Below are 16,984 nucleotides of genomic sequence, written 5' to 3'. Positions count from 1 at the left end.
GGTCGCCACAGCGAATCATCCTTTTCCACCTCACTCTATCATGAACATCTTCTACCCTAACATTAGCCAACTTCATGTCCTCTGTCAAGACATCCATGTATCTCCTCTTTGGCCGTCCTCTTGCCCTCCTGCCAGGCAGCTCCATCTCCAACATCCTTCTACCAATATATCCACTATCCCCCCTCTGAACATGTCCAAACCATCTCAGTCTGGCTTCTCTGACTTTGTCGCTAACACAGGCAACATGAGCCGTCCCTCTGATGTACTCGTTCCTTATCCTGTCTAACCTGGTCACTCCTAAGGAGAACCTCAACATCTTCATCTCCGCTACCTCCATCTCAGCCTCTTGTCTCTGTCTCACTGCTACCGTCTCTAACCCATAGAGCAGAGCTGGTCTCACCACTGTCTTGTACACCTTTCCTTTGAGTCTTGCTGGCACTCTTCTGTCACACAACACTCCTGACACTTTCCTCCACCCGCTCCAACCTGCCTGCACTCGCCTCTTCACCTCTTTTCCACACTCCCCATCACACTGAACTGTTGACCCCAAGTACTTAAACTCCTGCACCTTCTTCACCTCAGTCCCCTGTAACCTAACGCTTCTACCTTGATCCCTCTCGTTCAGACACATGTATTCTGTCTTACTACGACTGACCTTCATGCCTCTTCTTTCCAGAGCAAACCTCCACCTCTCTAGCTGTTCCTCCACCTGCTCTCTACTCTCACTGCAAATTACAATGTCATCCGCAAACATCATTGTCCAGGGAGATTCCTGTCTTACCTCGTCTGTCAGCCTGTCCATCAGCATAGCAAACAAAAAAGGACTCAAAGCTGATCCTTGGTGTAGTCCCACCTCCACCTTGAACTCCTCTGTCTGACCTACAGCACATCTCACCACCGTCATACTTCTCTCATACATGTCCTGAACTACTCTGACATACTTCTCTGCCACTCCAGACGACCTCATACAGTACCACAGCTCCTCCCTCGGCACCCTGTCATACGCCTTCTCTAAATCTACGAACACACAATGCAGCTCCTTCTGACCTTCTCTGTACTTTTCCATCAACATTCTCAAAGCAAAAATGGCATCAGTGGTGCTCTTACGGGGCATGAAACCATACTGCTGCTCACAGATCTCCACCTTCTTCCTAAGCCTGGCTTCCACTACTCTTTCCCACAGCTTCATTGTGTGGCTCATCAACTTTATTCCTCTATAGTTGCTGCAGTTCTGCGTGTCACCCTTGTTTTTAAAGATCGGGACCAGAACGCTTCTCCTCCATTCCTCAGGCATCTTCTCACTCTCTAAAATCCTATTGAACAACCTCGTTAGAAATTCCACTGCTGTCTCTCCTAAGCACTTCCATACCTCCACAGGTACATCATCAGGACAAACGGCCTTTCCGCTCTTCATCCTTTTCAGAGCCTTCCTAACCTCATCCTTTCCAATCTCTGCTACTTCCTGCTCCACAACAACCACATCTTCCTCCCTTCTTTCCCTGTCATTTTCCACGTTCATCAGCTCCTCAAAATACTCCTTCCATCTTTTCTGTACACTCTCCTGGGTTGTTAGCACCTTTCCGTCTCTGTCCTTAATCACCCTTATCTGTTGCACGTCCTTCCCATCTCTGTCTCTCTGTCTGGCTAGCCTGTACAAGTCCTTCTCTCCTTCCTTTGTGTCTAACCTGTCATATAGCTCATCGTAAGCCTTCTGTTTGGCCTTTGCCACCTCTCTCTTCACTCTACGCTGCGCTTCCTTGTACTCCTGTCTACCTTCCTCAGTCCTTTCTACATCCCACTTCCTTTTAGCCAACCTCTTCCTCTGGACGCATTCCTGTACTTCCTCATTCCACCACCAAGTCTCTTTACCGTCTTTCCTCTTTCCAGATGACACACCTAGCACCTTCCTACCTGTTTCCCTGATAATCTCTGCTGTAGTTTCCCAGTCATCTGGAAGCTCATCCTGACCACCCACTTTAAAGTGTATCACTTTAAAGTGTTTACTTACATTTAAAGATGTAATCATCTCCAACTCCCGCTTCACAGTCCACCATTGTTGTCAGAGAGTCTCTGGCCCCGGTAGCAATGCAGCTGGGTAGCTCGGTTGGTTCGGTGGAAGGCTGCCACGCAGGAATCCAGGCTTCAATTAAATGAAGGAATGAACAATGGTAATGGGGCAATTACCGTATCAATTAATACCACCCTTAACACTACTCCCCCATGGGTCACATGTGGAGAACAAATGTAGCACACCTAGGTGACAGATAGTGGGACTTTGACTTGACTTTATCCTGGGATATGGAGAGCATAGAAGGATAAACCAGACCAATCCTTGAAATCTGGAAAAAGTAGGCCGCATTTGAAGGAGTCGTTGAATTTGAACAGCACTTGTCAGTCGTGGCCTTGTGATGTAAGCAGCCTTCAAATGCATCCCAGGAAGAACGCCACCCTCCATTTGGACACAGCCAAAATCCTTTTGGAGCTGCAAACCACTGCGGCTGCAGGCGCCGCCATCTTGACGCCACATTAACTTCAAAGTCCGATGGATCAAAAACGGCTGATCAGGAGAAAAGATGATGAAGAACAGTTTCCTTGAACAGTTTGAACCACATATGTGATCACTTTGCTGTGCTTCTTTAACTGACAATAACTGGTATTGAGCATGAATTATGAGTAATTAACCCTTTATAAAGTCAATAATCCTGAATTTAGACACTTGTTTTTCTCACTGACAGGGACTGAAAGTGACAAAGAAGCTGCTCCTCAGGATCCGGGGTGAGGTGAGGACCATGAAACCAGTGAGAGTCTCTTCCTGGTTTCTGTCAGTCGGAGTCCTTCTGTGGTTTCTGCAGATCCTGGATCAACTGAGACGGATCTACCAGAACCAGAGGGACCTGAAGACTCCTCAGGTTCTCCTGATGGAACCGTCTTAACAACGGTTCCCTCCAGACTGCAGAGTTCTACCAGACGGAACCGTTTCTTTGATGTTCTGGAACATCAGGAACAATAATGGAGAGTTTTGCTCTGAACTGCAGTTATTTCTACATTTCTGTCACTGTTTTTCTGTTCATTTGTATTCTTGATGCAGCTTTGAGACCATCAGTTTGGAGAAAAAGGGTTTGAGTGTTCAAACTGTGTCTGAACCCTTTCTGGTTTTTTAATGACCAACATTCTGCTTTGACATATGTAGGATTTGTCAGTCCAGGTCCAGTTCCAGCTTCCAACCATGTTTGGTCTCATCATCACGTATATTTGTATCTGAACTACAGTAAAACACTTGAAGTAGGATTTTCAGAAAGAGTCTGGTTGGGACTCATGTTGTGTTCATTTCTCTGCTACATTCACGGATCCTCTAACGGATATTTAGGAGGTCAAGTGGTAACTATCGTGGTAATTAACATCACATGGACTCATCCTACGGTCTCTGTCACTCACCAATGTAAATTCTTTCAGATCAAACCATATTTTAACATTTCATAAAGAAATCTGCAGTTGTTTGTTAATCTGTAAACTTCATGGAAGATAAACCTGCTATGAAACTCTGAAGTTTCAGATGGAAACTTTTTTAAAGCTCCTTATTTAATCATCTTTATCATGTCTATGTTTCCCTTTTTCCTATTTCATTTGATTCTGTCTTATTTAGGTTTGTAGTGATTTATTGTTGTTAGTTCTCTGCGTCCGTTCTAATTGTAATTTGTTGAACATTTAAAGTTACCAACTAGCAATACAGTCTGGCTAAGTTCAAAAAATTTGGTGGAACCAGATTTTGGTCAAGACTGGCCAGACTGTTGGCTAGAAACCTGACACCAGACCATGTGTTCTATACAAACTGATCACTCGCAGGAATCAGTAGGTAAATCTATTGTTTTTTTAGGGTAAATCTGAGTTGACTTTTGGACTTATTGTTGATTTGTTATTATTGTTTACTTATTATTGATTTATTATTATTTACTTATTAATTATTTATTGTTATCATTTATTATTGACTAACTATTGATTTATTATTTTTATTGTCTTATTGTTGGGCATTTCTAAATAATTTAAATTACATGTCAAAGTGGTCTAAAACTTCTGTTTAGAAATCATTAAAAAAATTTGTTTGTAATATTTTCTTTTTATTTGTAAGAAGTCCTGCATCTATGAATTTATTCATTAAAGTGTGAGCTTTTCTTTTAAGGCTGACTGTTTCTCTTATTTAACAACAACCAATGATGTATATATTTATATATATAGAGAATTATTAATGTATATATTTCTATACATAATAATGATCTAAAAGCTCCTTCTATGCCCCCAGAGGCTACAGGAAGCATGGTCACGTGGGCGCCGATGACCTCACCAAGATGGCGTCTCGCTCCGCCGTTAGCCAGGCTTCCTAGCGGGCGTGTCTCCTCCAGCGATATAAATCATTGGTTCTGACGTATAAACCAGCTCAAACTGGTTTTATGTTTCATATTTTGAATCCTTTCATTCGCCATATCAGCGCCTGTAATACAGATGTCATAAAAACGCTAGAATGAACTGAAAGGTTCTTTATTTCGCTCAGAGGGCTGTAACTTTTTCTTAACTGCGTCACAACCGAGTTTCGTTTCACTTCCTCTTCCTCGCTGTTCAGACGAAGAATAAGCTTCTAGCGAAGGTGTGTCTGTTCGGCTTCGTCTTTACTGTTTATTCCATACTAAATTCAGAGTTTTGGTTGTTTTTTAACCGTTTATTCTGTAATTCTGTGATTTCTGTGATTCCTAGAATGTTTTAATCTACTTTATTTTGTCTTCAGAGGAAAATGGCGTCGACGCCCTTCTTCTTCTTCTCGGGTCTTTTGTTTCTAGCCTGGTTCACCGCAGACGTTCACTCGGGTAAGTTTATTTATTCTCTATGGATGTTCTAGAATCAGAATCTGTGTTTACCAAAATAAAAGTCTGTGTTTTAAACTAGAACTCTGATGTAACATGAGTCCGTTAGTCGGTAGTTGTCGTTCACTAGTGATGGTAGACGAGGCCTCGTGAAGCTAACGGGACTCTCCCTGGCTAAACTGGATTGGTTCTGGGTCCATCAGTACCGACTACTGCTGCACCCAGAACCTTTTTTCAGGCCAACAAGCTAAGAATCATCAGCAGCTGGACGAATATCCGGGACATTTCTGTCACTTGGTGCTAAATCAACCCAGCAGGTAGTTTACAGCGAAGAAAAACGACAGAGAAGATCCGGTAGTTTTTCAAAATAAAAGACAGCTTAGACCGGGGGGCAAACTTTTGGACTCTTGGAACCACAGCAGGTTCTGATATCTGTCACCATGTCAGAACCAGAGGTGTGGTGTGTTTTCACAAGAGAAAGACACAACATAGAAAGAAAAACTGCACATTTAGAAACGCTGCATTCATGTGGAGATGGAATGATCAGAACAAGGAAAATGACCATAAAAGGACAACAAAGTGACCATAATAATATCATTAATAAGGATTATCCATATGGTTTATTCCAGATTCCTAGCTTGATGGGTCACATATGGCCCCTGGGCCGTAGTTACCCCACCCCTGGCTTAGACTCACAATAAAACTAACTAAACCCCCCCAAAGCAGATGTTCTGTCCAAACCCCCAAACTACAGAAAACTGTAGAATCTGGTTCCACTGCTGGTTCATGTGCTTCCTTGTTTGGCTCCTCTCTGACACAGTGTCTGCTTTGGTCATGTGACTTTTCCTGGAGAGACACGCCGCCAACACGGTTTCTATGGAGTGATATTCATGCCACCACGCTGCACACTAAACTCTCCAAGCTGTAAATGAAAATATTAAATATTTGCTTAAAAAAATGTAATTTCAATTTTTCTTTGCTTTCAAAACTTTAAAAAAAAATTGTATTTTGCTTTTAATTTTTTTTGCTTTCTAAAAATATTCTTGCGTTTGCAAAACACGTTTTCATGCGTTGTGTCATCTCAATTTTTTTTTTCTTATCTCTGATTTTGCTAAGTTAAGGTTCAGTTTGACATGACAAAGCTGCCATCAAACAGCTTCCTGATTGGTCCAGATTCTAACCATTTTCTATTCTGTTTTTCCCTTTCGGGGTCACGGGGCTGCTGGAGCCTATCCTGGCCACTTGTGGGTAAAGGCAGGGGACAACCTGGACAGGTCGCCAGTCTGTCTCAGGGTAGAATGTCCACAATCAAACATAGGGCTATGACGATCACTGCATCACTGCATCACCGCGGTGATGACCGCATCACTGCACTTTTTTTACACCCTTTTTTTTTAACGTTTTGCATATGGTGCGTGTTTGGAACTATAATAAAAACATTAAACGCATTCATCTTTCTGATAATTTCCTTTTTCTGCTGTAACAGGCGCGCGCCTTCAGAAGCACACACACATTCTACTACAGCAGTTTCCGTCTCACAAGGAAATACAACAAATTTAACACCGAACATGAACGCGCGCTGTTAGATTTCCATGAATATCACTACGTGTTTTGTTTGGGAACTATTTTTTGCAGCGTAACGTTACGTGTCTGGTTAACCGCGACACCGCGCCCCCTGGTGGTTCAAAATTTGACACGGTCACAGCTCTACTCACACATCCGTTCACTCTCACATTCACACCTAGGGACAGTTTAGAGCTGTCAATCAACCTCTGAAGCATGTTTTTGAAGATTCAAGATGGGTTTTATTGTCACTTCACTCACAGTATCTGAGGAAGTACACGGGTGAGACGAGATGCTGTTAGCTGCTAGCAAGACAGTGCAAAGAGAAAAACCCTACAATAAAATAAGATGAATACAAAATTAAAGTAAATAAATACAGATAAAAAAGATTAATATAAGATAAAATAGAATAGAGACCAGCATTCAGTGAGAAAAGTGACTGTGTGCATAGCAGCAGTTGTTGTTGGGGGGGTTACTAGAGTCTGTGTCTGTGTTGTGTCTTCAGGTTATGGGGGGGGGGTGATCCTTGAATCTTATTGCAGAGTGGAGTTTGTGAGAGCATGAATGCATGAGGAGGACAGTCCCTTCAGCCTCACAGCTTCTTAGCTTCCTGCTGGATCTGCAGCTGATGCTCCTGAACCTGAACAGATGGCCTGAGGGAGAACAGTCCATGAGGGGGGGCTGGGGGTCCCTGATGATGGAGGGTGGTCTGCGTAGGCAGCGCTGGTCACATAACTCCTCCAGGATCAGCAGAGGTGCAGCAACAATCCTGCTGAGCCGTTGTTTGTCCTGAACTCTGCAGCTGCAGAACCAGGAAGTGAAGCTCTGAGTCAGGATGTTCTCCATGGTAGAAGTGATGAGGTGAGGGGGTGGAACTCCAGCCTTCCTGGGTCTCTGGAGGGGATGGAGACGCTGCTGTGCTTTCCTGATGACCACTGTGGAGTTGGTGGCTGGTGCTGCCTCTAGCTGTGCAGTCATGAGCAGACTGAACAGCAGTGGGCTCAGGACACACCCCTGTGGTGTCCCATGCTCACTGAGATGGGCCTTATGGACGGGGGGAGGAAGCTGGAGATCCTTGAGAGAACCCACACATACACGGGGAGAACATGCATCATTTTTTAGCATTGGTTAATGTTTATTTGGTCACATTAGTGAATTTCTGGCTGAGGATCTCCTGAAACTGTAAAGTTGATCTGCTGACATTAAATCTACAGGTCTGTGTGATGATCTGTGAATCCTGCAGAGACAATTATTGGTAAAAAGTTTGATTTTCTTTAAGGTCTGTTTGTTAAAACAAAACAATAAAAGATTTACAGCACATATTATTTATGCTGCACACGTGTTCTGGACTGCATGAACAGCAGTAATGAGCAAAAGAATAATGGATCACCCCAGGAACCTCAAAATGGATTTAACAGGAGAAACATTTTAACTCTGTTCATTTTCAGTGTCTCATGTTTTAGAACTCATGAGCGTTTGTCTAAAGATAAAAAAGTAATTACTCCTGAAAAAATGCTATTTTCTCTTCATATTTCATCATTTATAGATGAAAATCAAACAAAAGTTCAGATTTAAATCTTAAAAAGTGTTTCTTCCTGCTGGACAGAGTCAGAGCTCTGATGTTTTTTCTACTGCAGACATTTTAACCACGTTGGTCTCTACACTGACATGAATAATAATAATAAATAAATAATACAATAAATGCTAAACTCTGTTTGATTTCAGCTGCTCTGCTGCTCCTTCTGGGTTTTCTCTGAGAGAAACGGACCTGAATGGTTGAAAACAGCAGAACCCCGTTAGAACAGAACCGACAAAAAGTTCATGTCTGCCTCAGAGTACTGTCAATGTGAGACAGAGACACCTGATTGGTTAGAATCTGGACCAATCAGCAGCTGTTTGATGAAAGCTTGGCCAAGTCAAACTGAAATATTAAAGATAGGAATAAAGCGAGATGACACACAACGCATGAAAAAACATGTTTTACAAACGCAAACATATTTTTTAAAAGAAAAAAAATTGAGAGTAAAACGTTTTTAAAGCAAATATTTAATATTCTCATTTACAACCTGGAGAGTTTTGTGTTGAGCGTGGTGTCAGAATATCACTCCATAGGTTTCACTTTATGAACTCAACACGTGATGATCCTAAAATGTAAAAACTACTGTTTCAAGTTTACTTTGAAAATAACAAGAAAGTAATCAAACGTTTTTATTTCTTACTCAGGGAAACATGTGTAAATCAATTCAATCAACAGCTGTAAGAAATCTGGTAGATGTCATCAATGTTCTCAAACATTAAACTGACATAAACATTCTTCAGTTTTCATGTCACCTTAACTAAATAACTAGATGCTGGTTGTTTAGTTACAGAGAAACTCTAAGAAACTTTGAACAACAACTTGTTCAATCTGCATGTGGTAAATGGAAACTAGAAGAACTTTGAAGCAGAGACATGAACACATGGATGAACTCCATCCATGGAGGACTATGGTTGCTATGGAAACCTGTTTCTCTGAAGACTATCACTGTGTGTGGACTTCAGCATACAGAACCATTCAGTTCTGCTTTTAGCTTCAATTAGAATCCTGTTTAATCCAGAAATGACTTTCTTTGATGTCAATGTAAGATAATCAATAAATAATCTGATGATGCTGATCTGAAAATGATAATAATGTTATTGATGAAGGTACTGACTTTGTTTTACAGTGAAGGTCATTGACGTGTTAAAGGGCTCCAGCGTTGTCCTCCGTCCAGTTGAAGCAGTAACGTCCATCACCTCCATAACATGGAAACATGGAGATAATTTAGCTGTAGACTGGTTTGGAGGGGATCCAACTTTCTACAACATCTTTAACAGTGAGAACTTAGTAGATTTCTAATAATAAACATCTACGATGAGACTTTGGTGATGAAACCTTGTTGTTGTTTTAGCCTGAAGATGATGCTAACTTTCACACTAACCTGCTGTTGGTTTACTGTCTAGTGATGGAAAGAATCTGTTTGTTTGTGAACAGATTCAGTGTTGGAAATGTTTCAGCATAAATCTCTGTCATTCTTCTAGATACCTGCAGCTTAAACACTACAACAGGGGAACTGACCATCAATAATGTGAGACCGGAGCACAGCGGGGTTTACACGCCAGATATTAACGGAAAAACCAGATCTGCTATGAAACTACGAGTTCTCTGTAAGTTCTAGTTTGTTTCTCTGTAACTGTTTTTTGATTTATTCATCAGAACCAGTTCTGTATTTGTTCTCTTTCCAGCTCCAGTCCCCAAACCCAGCATTATTCATGACTGTAATCCTGAGAAAACCAAATGTAACCTCACCTGTACCCTCACCTGTAACCTCACCTGTTCCGACACCTGTAAGATTGACACAGCAGGTGATCTGGGAGATGTGGAGGTTTTCTGGATTCTTGATGACAGTCGTGTAAATGGCTCAGAGCTACAGATCACAGAGGTACAGGGACAATGTTTGACATTCAGACACAAACTCTACAATTATTGACAGAATTGGAACAGAAACACAGTTCAGTCCTAGTTTTCCTCTAGTGAGGATTCTGACTTCTGTCCACGATGATGAAACTGTGAACTTTGGTCTTCAGGACACAAAGACGGAGACGTTTATCTGCAGCCTGAAGAATTCTGTCAGCTCTGAGAACAGCGCCAAACTGTTGAATCCTCTCCTTCCTAGTGAGTCATCATGTTTGTAGAAACCAGAGAATCACAGAAACCACTAGATTCCAGAACCAGTCATTTTTGACTCTGGTTATTATCTGTCTTCTGTTTTTGTATGTGACACAGGTGTTCCTGTGTGGATTATTGTGGTCTGGACACTTGTTCCACTTGCTTCAATTGCTCTTTTAGCTTTTGTTTGTTGGAAATGGATTTATCCCAAATACGGTAAGAAACAGTCCAGTTTCTATCGTGTTAAACTGCAAACATCCATGTGTGTTCCTGATGTGAGCTTGTTGAATGTGGTCGTGGTGTGGAATGAATTCAGGGTCTCTAAAGTCCTCCGTCTGGTTCTGCTTGGTTCTCTGTTGGAAACACAGAGTTCTGATGAACAGGTTCCACATGGTGCTGCTTTCAATGACCCTCTGTTTCAGTCAGTGTCAGTAGATCCATGTGAAGAAAAAGCAGGTGTCAGAAACACGTCTGAATGGTTGCAGATGAAACTCAAACCTGATCCATGGTTCTGAACTCAAGACGACAAGCTAACTCTTGTTTGGTTTCTCTAACAGGACGCTACCGGATTAAGAAGATTATCAAAGAAATACAAGAAACAAAGATGTCTGAAGGTGAGATCATGAATGTTCTACAGAATCATGATTGTAAATCAGCATCAGTCTGTGTTTGAATCACAGACTCTCTGTGTTCATGTGTTCAGCATGTAGACGATAAGTTAACTCTGTTTTTGTTTCTCAAACAGAACATGACAGGATTATCAAAGAAATAGGTGCTGCAGGGCCGGTTCCAGGTAAGATCATGAATGTTCTTCAGAGTCATGGATGTAAATCATCATCAGTTTGTGTTTGAATCACAGACTCTGGTCTGATTTGGTCGCCCGGGCGGCGGTTGTTCCCTGCCTGTTCCCGTGTGGCGTTGGGGGGATTCCGGCTGCCGCTGCTGCTGCGGCGGGGGTCTGGGTGTGGGGGTGGCTGGGCGCTCCTCCTCCTTCTTTTCACGTTCCACCATCCATTTTAGAAGAACATAAACACTCACCTGAGCACAGGTGTTAGCTCACCTTTGCACTAACAGTTTGCATGACTGAATGACTGAAATATTTCACACTAGTTGGTTTTAAGGCATAAGTATGCGTGTGAACACTATCTGTTTTGTGTATATGTTGACAGGTGGACATTTTTGCAGCTAGCAGGTGTGTTTATAACATTTGAGTGTGTGTGGACAGGCTCCGCCCTTTTTGTACTACATTTGAACCTTACCATAATGATTAACAACCAGTAAACTTGTTGCTCTATGCTGCTTCATAGTCTTACCCCCCTTCCCCTCCTATTATCACCCCCTACCCCCCCTCTCTCTAACGTCCCTCTCTCTTCTTCCCCTCTTTCCTTTTCCGTCCGGTCCAACACCAAAGATTTTCAGACATGATTGAAATTAATAAAGTTTGGCCTCAATTCCAAAAGGGGTTTATTCAGACATACCTTTGGTTTGTCAGAAGATTAATAACCCCTCTTGTTAAAGTAAAATATGTCCAACACAAGAGGCCCTCAGCTCTCATCTGTCTGCCCAGCTGTTGGACAGGACAAGTTATAAAAAAAAAGAATCACAGACTCTGAACTTTGAACAGAAAACATTCATGAGGTCAGATTGTTTGATTGCTGATATTCTGTCTTTGTTTTTACAGATGAAGACCGAGCACTCCTGGACGGTGAGAACAACTTTATTCTGGAATCAAACTGAACTTTGATCCATTTCTGCCTCTGACTACAGTTTTTATTAAAACATAGTAAAGATGTTATTAGTGACAACTGACTGTTATTAGAAGTTAACTCTTCTTAACTCTTCTTTGTTTTTTACAAACAGCTGATGAGGTGATTTTGAGGATTCTAAATCAAGTAAAGAAACTAAAGCTGTCTGAAGGTAAGATCATGAATCTGCTACCGAAACATGATTATAAATCAGTTGCGGTCTGTTATTGAATCACAGAATAATAATCATACATTTTATTTATATGGCGCCTTTCTGGACACTCACGGTCGCCTCACAGGACAAACAATAAAACTCCAGAACACAAAATAAGTTACCAGTTAAAACAGCAGCTTCAATATTACATTCTGAATGCATGACGGAAAAGGTGAGTTTTGAGGTGTTTGTTAAAATGAGAGAGTGAGTCCATACTTTGTAGATCAGAGGGAGGGAGTTTCAGAGCTACTGAAGGCTCTACCCCCATGGTAATGAGACGTGGTCGTGGAACAGCCAGTGGAAGGGAGGAAGAGGATCTGAGGGAGAGAGTGGGAGGAGCAACAGTCAGGAGCTCTGAGAGATACAGAGGGGCAACGTTGTGGAGGGCTTTGAAGGTTAACATGAGGATTTTGTCAGGGGTGGGCAAACTACGGCCTGCAAGCTGTATCCGGCCCGCCTCCATGTTTGGTACAGCCCACTGAACAATATCAGAGACCTGTGTTTATTATTTTTACCTGGCCACACGATCAAGACATGACATCCCCCCCCCCCCCCCCATCTGCAGTCTGTGTTCAACCTGAAACCCTCTCAAATCTGTCAAACAGAACAGAACAGTCTTCCCTTTCTACGTCACAGTTCATCTTTCATGGTTTAAGCTCATTCTTTTAGAGGGATGATGCTGCCTTTTTTTAAACAGCTAACCCTGTTCTGTGTCCTGATTGGCTGGAGACCCTGTCAGTCAATCTCCTCAGTGTCTCCTTTACAGAAACGTGGAGCTATTCAGATCTACAGAAATCTGTGATCCATGATCAGATCTTTGTTTTCATTCTAATTTTTTATAAAGGTTTGAGAATTTAAAAAGAGAAAAGTGTGAAAATGTTCATGTCTGTGTGAGAAATGTGAATTTAGGCAGTGAGGACTGTTACTGCCATAAACCAGTGTTTTTCAACCAGTGTGCCTGGTTTGCCGTGTGAAATTGCCCTCATTAGCTGACCTAAAAACATTTCCCATCTCCAGGATCTCAGCTCTGTGTTCATCCAAACATAAAACACTGAGTAGTTAGGAATATGAAAGATCGTATAATACTTTTTTCTTTGTTTATTTGATTCTATTAAAGACATTTTGATAAGAATGACGGTACCGCGATTTACCTGCAGCTATAACTGTTTTTGGAAAAGTCCCGCCCCTTTTACTGTCTCCACGACTCCACCAATCATTTTTGGAGGCTTAATCACATGTCATCAGTCTGACCAATCAGAAGTGGTTAAAGTCTTCACTTCCTTGTTCTGATTCTGCTCATAAAGTCTCTCAGTTCCAACAGAAATACCAGCTAAAGCTCGTCTTTAGCGGTGTAGCTTTCCACAGAATCCGGTGTCAGACCGTGGAATAAGAGAACAAAACAATGAAGCTCAGAGAAGAGAGTCTGTCTGCCATCACTACATCTCCCATGATGCATTGGGCTAAAGTGACAGCGTCTCAGCGCACAATGAGATCTGTTGTTAAATGTCTTGAAACGACAACAAACGCACATCCAACAGTTATTAAATATTCTAACTTAACTTTTATTACATCTTTAAGAAAAAACAGCTGCAGCTTCCAGCGTTTTCTGCCACAATTATCACAAAAATCACATGACATTGTGGAGGGACTGTAGATCTATACAGACTAGAGAGTTTCTCCTTTTTTTTTTTTGTCAGGATTTTTGTCAAGGTTAAAGTGTGCCGTGGCTCAAAAAAGGTTGAAAAACACTGAACTAAACATCTGTAATCATTCTCCATGGATTTCATAGAAGGCTGTGCAGGTAGATTCTGGAACAGCAGTCCCAACCACACCAGGTACAGGTGAAGGATGATGGCTCTAGCTGCTGCTGACATTGTCCATGTGAATATTAAAATCACCTAAAAGTAATAGGTTGGATGAAAGTGTGCAGAGAGGAGTCAGAAAGTCGGTGATAAAATCCTTATTTGGTTTGGAGGAGCATCAAGGTGAGTCAGGAGGAGTTGAGCGAGGTCCAAGGCAGAGTACTGAAGGAGAGCGGTCAGTGGATGCTTGACCAGAGACAGGATGGTCCAGGCAAGTAGAATCCACTCAGAGATAATTCACATTGTAACCGACGTGGTTAGAAACCAGCAGGCAGGCTGAACAACAAACGGCTGAATGGTGATCTGAGCCAGACCTGAACAGATCCCGGTGACAGTCCACAGGTAGTTTGACAAAACGTGGTATTGACAAATACCCACGATTTCAGAGCAAAAAACAGTCTAGAGGCCTAGAAATGCTGAAAATTCAGTCCTGGGGAGCAGTGGCAACCCGAAGTGTGCCAGCGTTCACTCAACCCGGACGGATGATCGGTCAGAATGATGACAATACACAGTTAAAAAACAAAGACACACGTGATTAAAAACAGTGTTCATTAAGTAATGTAGAGCTTGATTAATGGCTTGAAAAGGAGCGGGAAGAAGTGAGTTTATATAATCCCACCTCTACTGAGTTCATTGACAGTTTTACATAGTTTTAGTAATCCGATTCAGATCTGATAGATTCTTTTCATGTGACTATATTCTGTGTTTATTGATGATTTTCTCCAGAAAACTTTGATTTCATGATCTCAGTAAACAGTAACATGAATCACTCACCATGGAACAGACATGCAATAATCACTGAGTATGACATGTTATCAATAACAAATCAAGTGTGAATAAATGTATTGTGGCTTCAGATTTGTTTGATTGCTGATCTTTCTTTGGTTCCAGATTCCATTCTGATGCTTCTGAATGGTCAGTGCAACAACTTGATGTGAAGTTTGATTTATTTCTGTCACTGACAGTTTTTCAGCCTCCAGCTATGAAAATAACAAACATGTTTAAATAATAAACATTTTAATGAGTTACATCTGTCTGTCTATCTGTCTTTAATCATGAGTTAACTCTGTTGTTTATCAAACAGCACGTTATGTGATTTTGTGGATTTTACAACAAGGACCTCAAGTCAAGAAAAGTCCGGACAAAGGTGAGTAGTTTGGAATCAAACAGAAGTGTGTGGAGGAGAATTTATTGATTTATGTCATTAGCCGTGTTTACATGGGCAAAAGTAATCGGAATGAACGCCTGATCGGAAAGAAAATGCGTCATGTAAACGCGCCGTTCGGAATACTCTGCCCCGATCAGACTCATTCGGCTGACCTCGTCACTGCACTTAAAGATAAAGTTCAGCATATGATGCGTGATTGGAACTATAATAAACACATTAAACGCATTCATCTTTGCTGATAATTTCTTTTTTCTGCTAGTCCTGTGTTCAGACTTTCCTTCTTGCTTTCAGACTATTCTCGCGCCTGTCACTCTCTCTCGTCGCCGCGTGCTCCCACTGCCTCAGCAGAGGCAGTGGGAGCACGCGTTTCAGAAGCACACATCCTCATTCTACAACAGAAGTTTCCATTTTGCAATGAATAATGACAAATTTACTGCGTTTTAATTATTAATTTCCATTACAAGCTGGATTTGTTCTTAAGTACGCGACACGGCCGCCCCCGAAGGATTTTGTGTTTTGGGCACAGGTGAAGCCTTGCATGCAGCTAGAGAGCTGTCGGCTGCAGAGGAATCAACACGCACCCCCAACACACGTGTGCACACCGTCCTCCTATACACCCAGCAACACAGTCACAGTCAGTCTACAACACCTATATAAGCTATATAGTTGGTGATCAAAAATCCGACACATCACAGCTCTACCCACGAGGGCGTAAAAGTTTTTAATTTCTTAAAATAAAAGTTTTTGTGTATTTATTCATATCTAGGGGGAATTGGACTTGAAATATCGGATTGGGCAACTATACATTAGGATTTAAACACTGTCCATATAACGTAACCTGACAGAATCAAATGTAAAAGGATTTATGCCAGAATAACAAGCAAACATATGTTTTTCTATGCAACTGGAACTGTCACTTCAAAAAGTTATAATAAATAAACAATGAGTTGTTTAACATTAAGGAGTAGTTACATTTATTTTTCATTATATTAGTTACATGTAGAAGTTACATCTGGCCCTTTGAGGATAATCGCTATGCTGATGTGGCCCCCTGAGTTTGACCCCCCTGACCTACTTTGTTTCTGCCTGTTTCATCCTTCTTTGCTGACCCATCACAAAAACTATTTCCCCTTCAGTGAGATCAAAAAATTCACCATTAATTGGTTGAATTTCTAGTTGAGATTCATCATCTTTTATCTTCATCCTTTATCTTGTCATTTTTTCTACCATCTAGTCAATCTGATTTCTTCCTTTCAGGACAATCTCTCTCAACCAATGATCTCTCTGTCCACAAATCCAACATTCATCAGCATACTGCTCTGACCCTCTGTTGCCACTTCCTCTAAACAGTGGCTCAGGTGGTTGAGCAGGTCATCCAATGATCGAAGGGTTGGCGGTTCGATCTCCGCTCCCCCCAGCCAACTGTCGTTGTGTCCTTGGGCAAGACACTTCCCCCTCCTTGCCTCCAGTGTGGCTCCACTGGTGTGTGAATGCGTATGAATGTCCCGGTGATGGTCAGAGGGGCCGTAGGCGTGAACTGGCAGCCACGGCTCTGTCAGTCTGCCCCAGGGCAGCTGTGGCTACAACCATAGCTTACCATCACCAAGTATGAATGAATAACGGACACAATGTAAGCGCTTTGAGTGTCTTGAAAAGCGCAGATAAATCTAATCCATTATTATTATTAAACCATCCTCTAAAATTTCCTTTTCCACGACCACGATTCTTCCTCTCTTCACATTTCTTTTAAAAAACACATCACTACTTTACTCCTGCCAAAATGTATCTGTACTTTGAGGCAGGCAGATCTTGTCTCATAGCTTGCAGTAAACTTGTTTCAGCTGCTGTCTATAGGCACCATCATCATTATCATCATCTCTGATTCCACTAT

At 41.8% G+C, this 16,984-nt stretch overlaps 1 protein-coding gene and 1 long non-coding RNA gene across 3 annotated transcripts in view; one reads left to right on the top strand and one right to left on the bottom strand.

The window, feature by feature from the left end:
• LOC144989566 (uncharacterized) overlaps positions 1 to 16,984 on the bottom strand; it is a 368,718-nt gene that overhangs the window by 313,740 nt on the left and 37,994 nt on the right. The window lies entirely within an intron of this gene.
• Positions 4,333 to 16,984, top strand: part of LOC144989137 (uncharacterized) — a 35,924-nt gene continuing 23,272 nt past the window's right edge. The window contains exons 1-13 of one of the 2 annotated variants that reach the window (XR_013653288.1): positions 4,333 to 4,639; positions 4,778 to 4,856; positions 9,122 to 9,271; positions 9,477 to 9,602; positions 9,681 to 9,877; positions 10,023 to 10,110; positions 10,222 to 10,320; positions 10,662 to 10,718; positions 10,850 to 10,897; positions 11,786 to 11,809; positions 11,965 to 12,021; positions 14,817 to 14,840; positions 15,010 to 15,072. Coding sequence is in view for 1 of the 2 variants with exons in the window: in XM_078941221.1 (XP_078797347.1) it covers positions 4,784 to 4,856; positions 9,122 to 9,271; positions 9,477 to 9,602; positions 9,681 to 9,877; positions 10,023 to 10,110; positions 10,222 to 10,320; positions 10,662 to 10,718; positions 10,850 to 10,897; positions 11,786 to 11,809; positions 11,965 to 12,021; positions 14,817 to 14,840; positions 15,010 to 15,072 (1,006 nt within the window). In the remaining variant the exon portion in view is untranslated. The remainder of the gene's footprint in view (positions 4,640 to 4,777; positions 4,857 to 9,121; positions 9,272 to 9,476; positions 9,603 to 9,680; positions 9,878 to 10,022; positions 10,111 to 10,221; positions 10,321 to 10,661; positions 10,719 to 10,849; positions 10,898 to 11,785; positions 11,810 to 11,964; positions 12,022 to 14,816; positions 14,841 to 15,009; positions 15,073 to 16,984) is intronic. The other variant, XM_078941221.1, reaches the window with a different exon arrangement.

Source organism: Oryzias latipes, chromosome 2 (assembly GCF_053564925.1).
Source record: "Oryzias latipes strain Hd-rR chromosome 2, Olatipes_Hd-rR_3.1".
NCBI classification, from domain to species: Eukaryota; Metazoa; Chordata; class Actinopteri; order Beloniformes; family Adrianichthyidae; genus Oryzias; species Oryzias latipes.
Note: the sequence above shows the minus strand (reverse complement) of the source record. Positions and strands in the feature narration are given on the sequence as shown.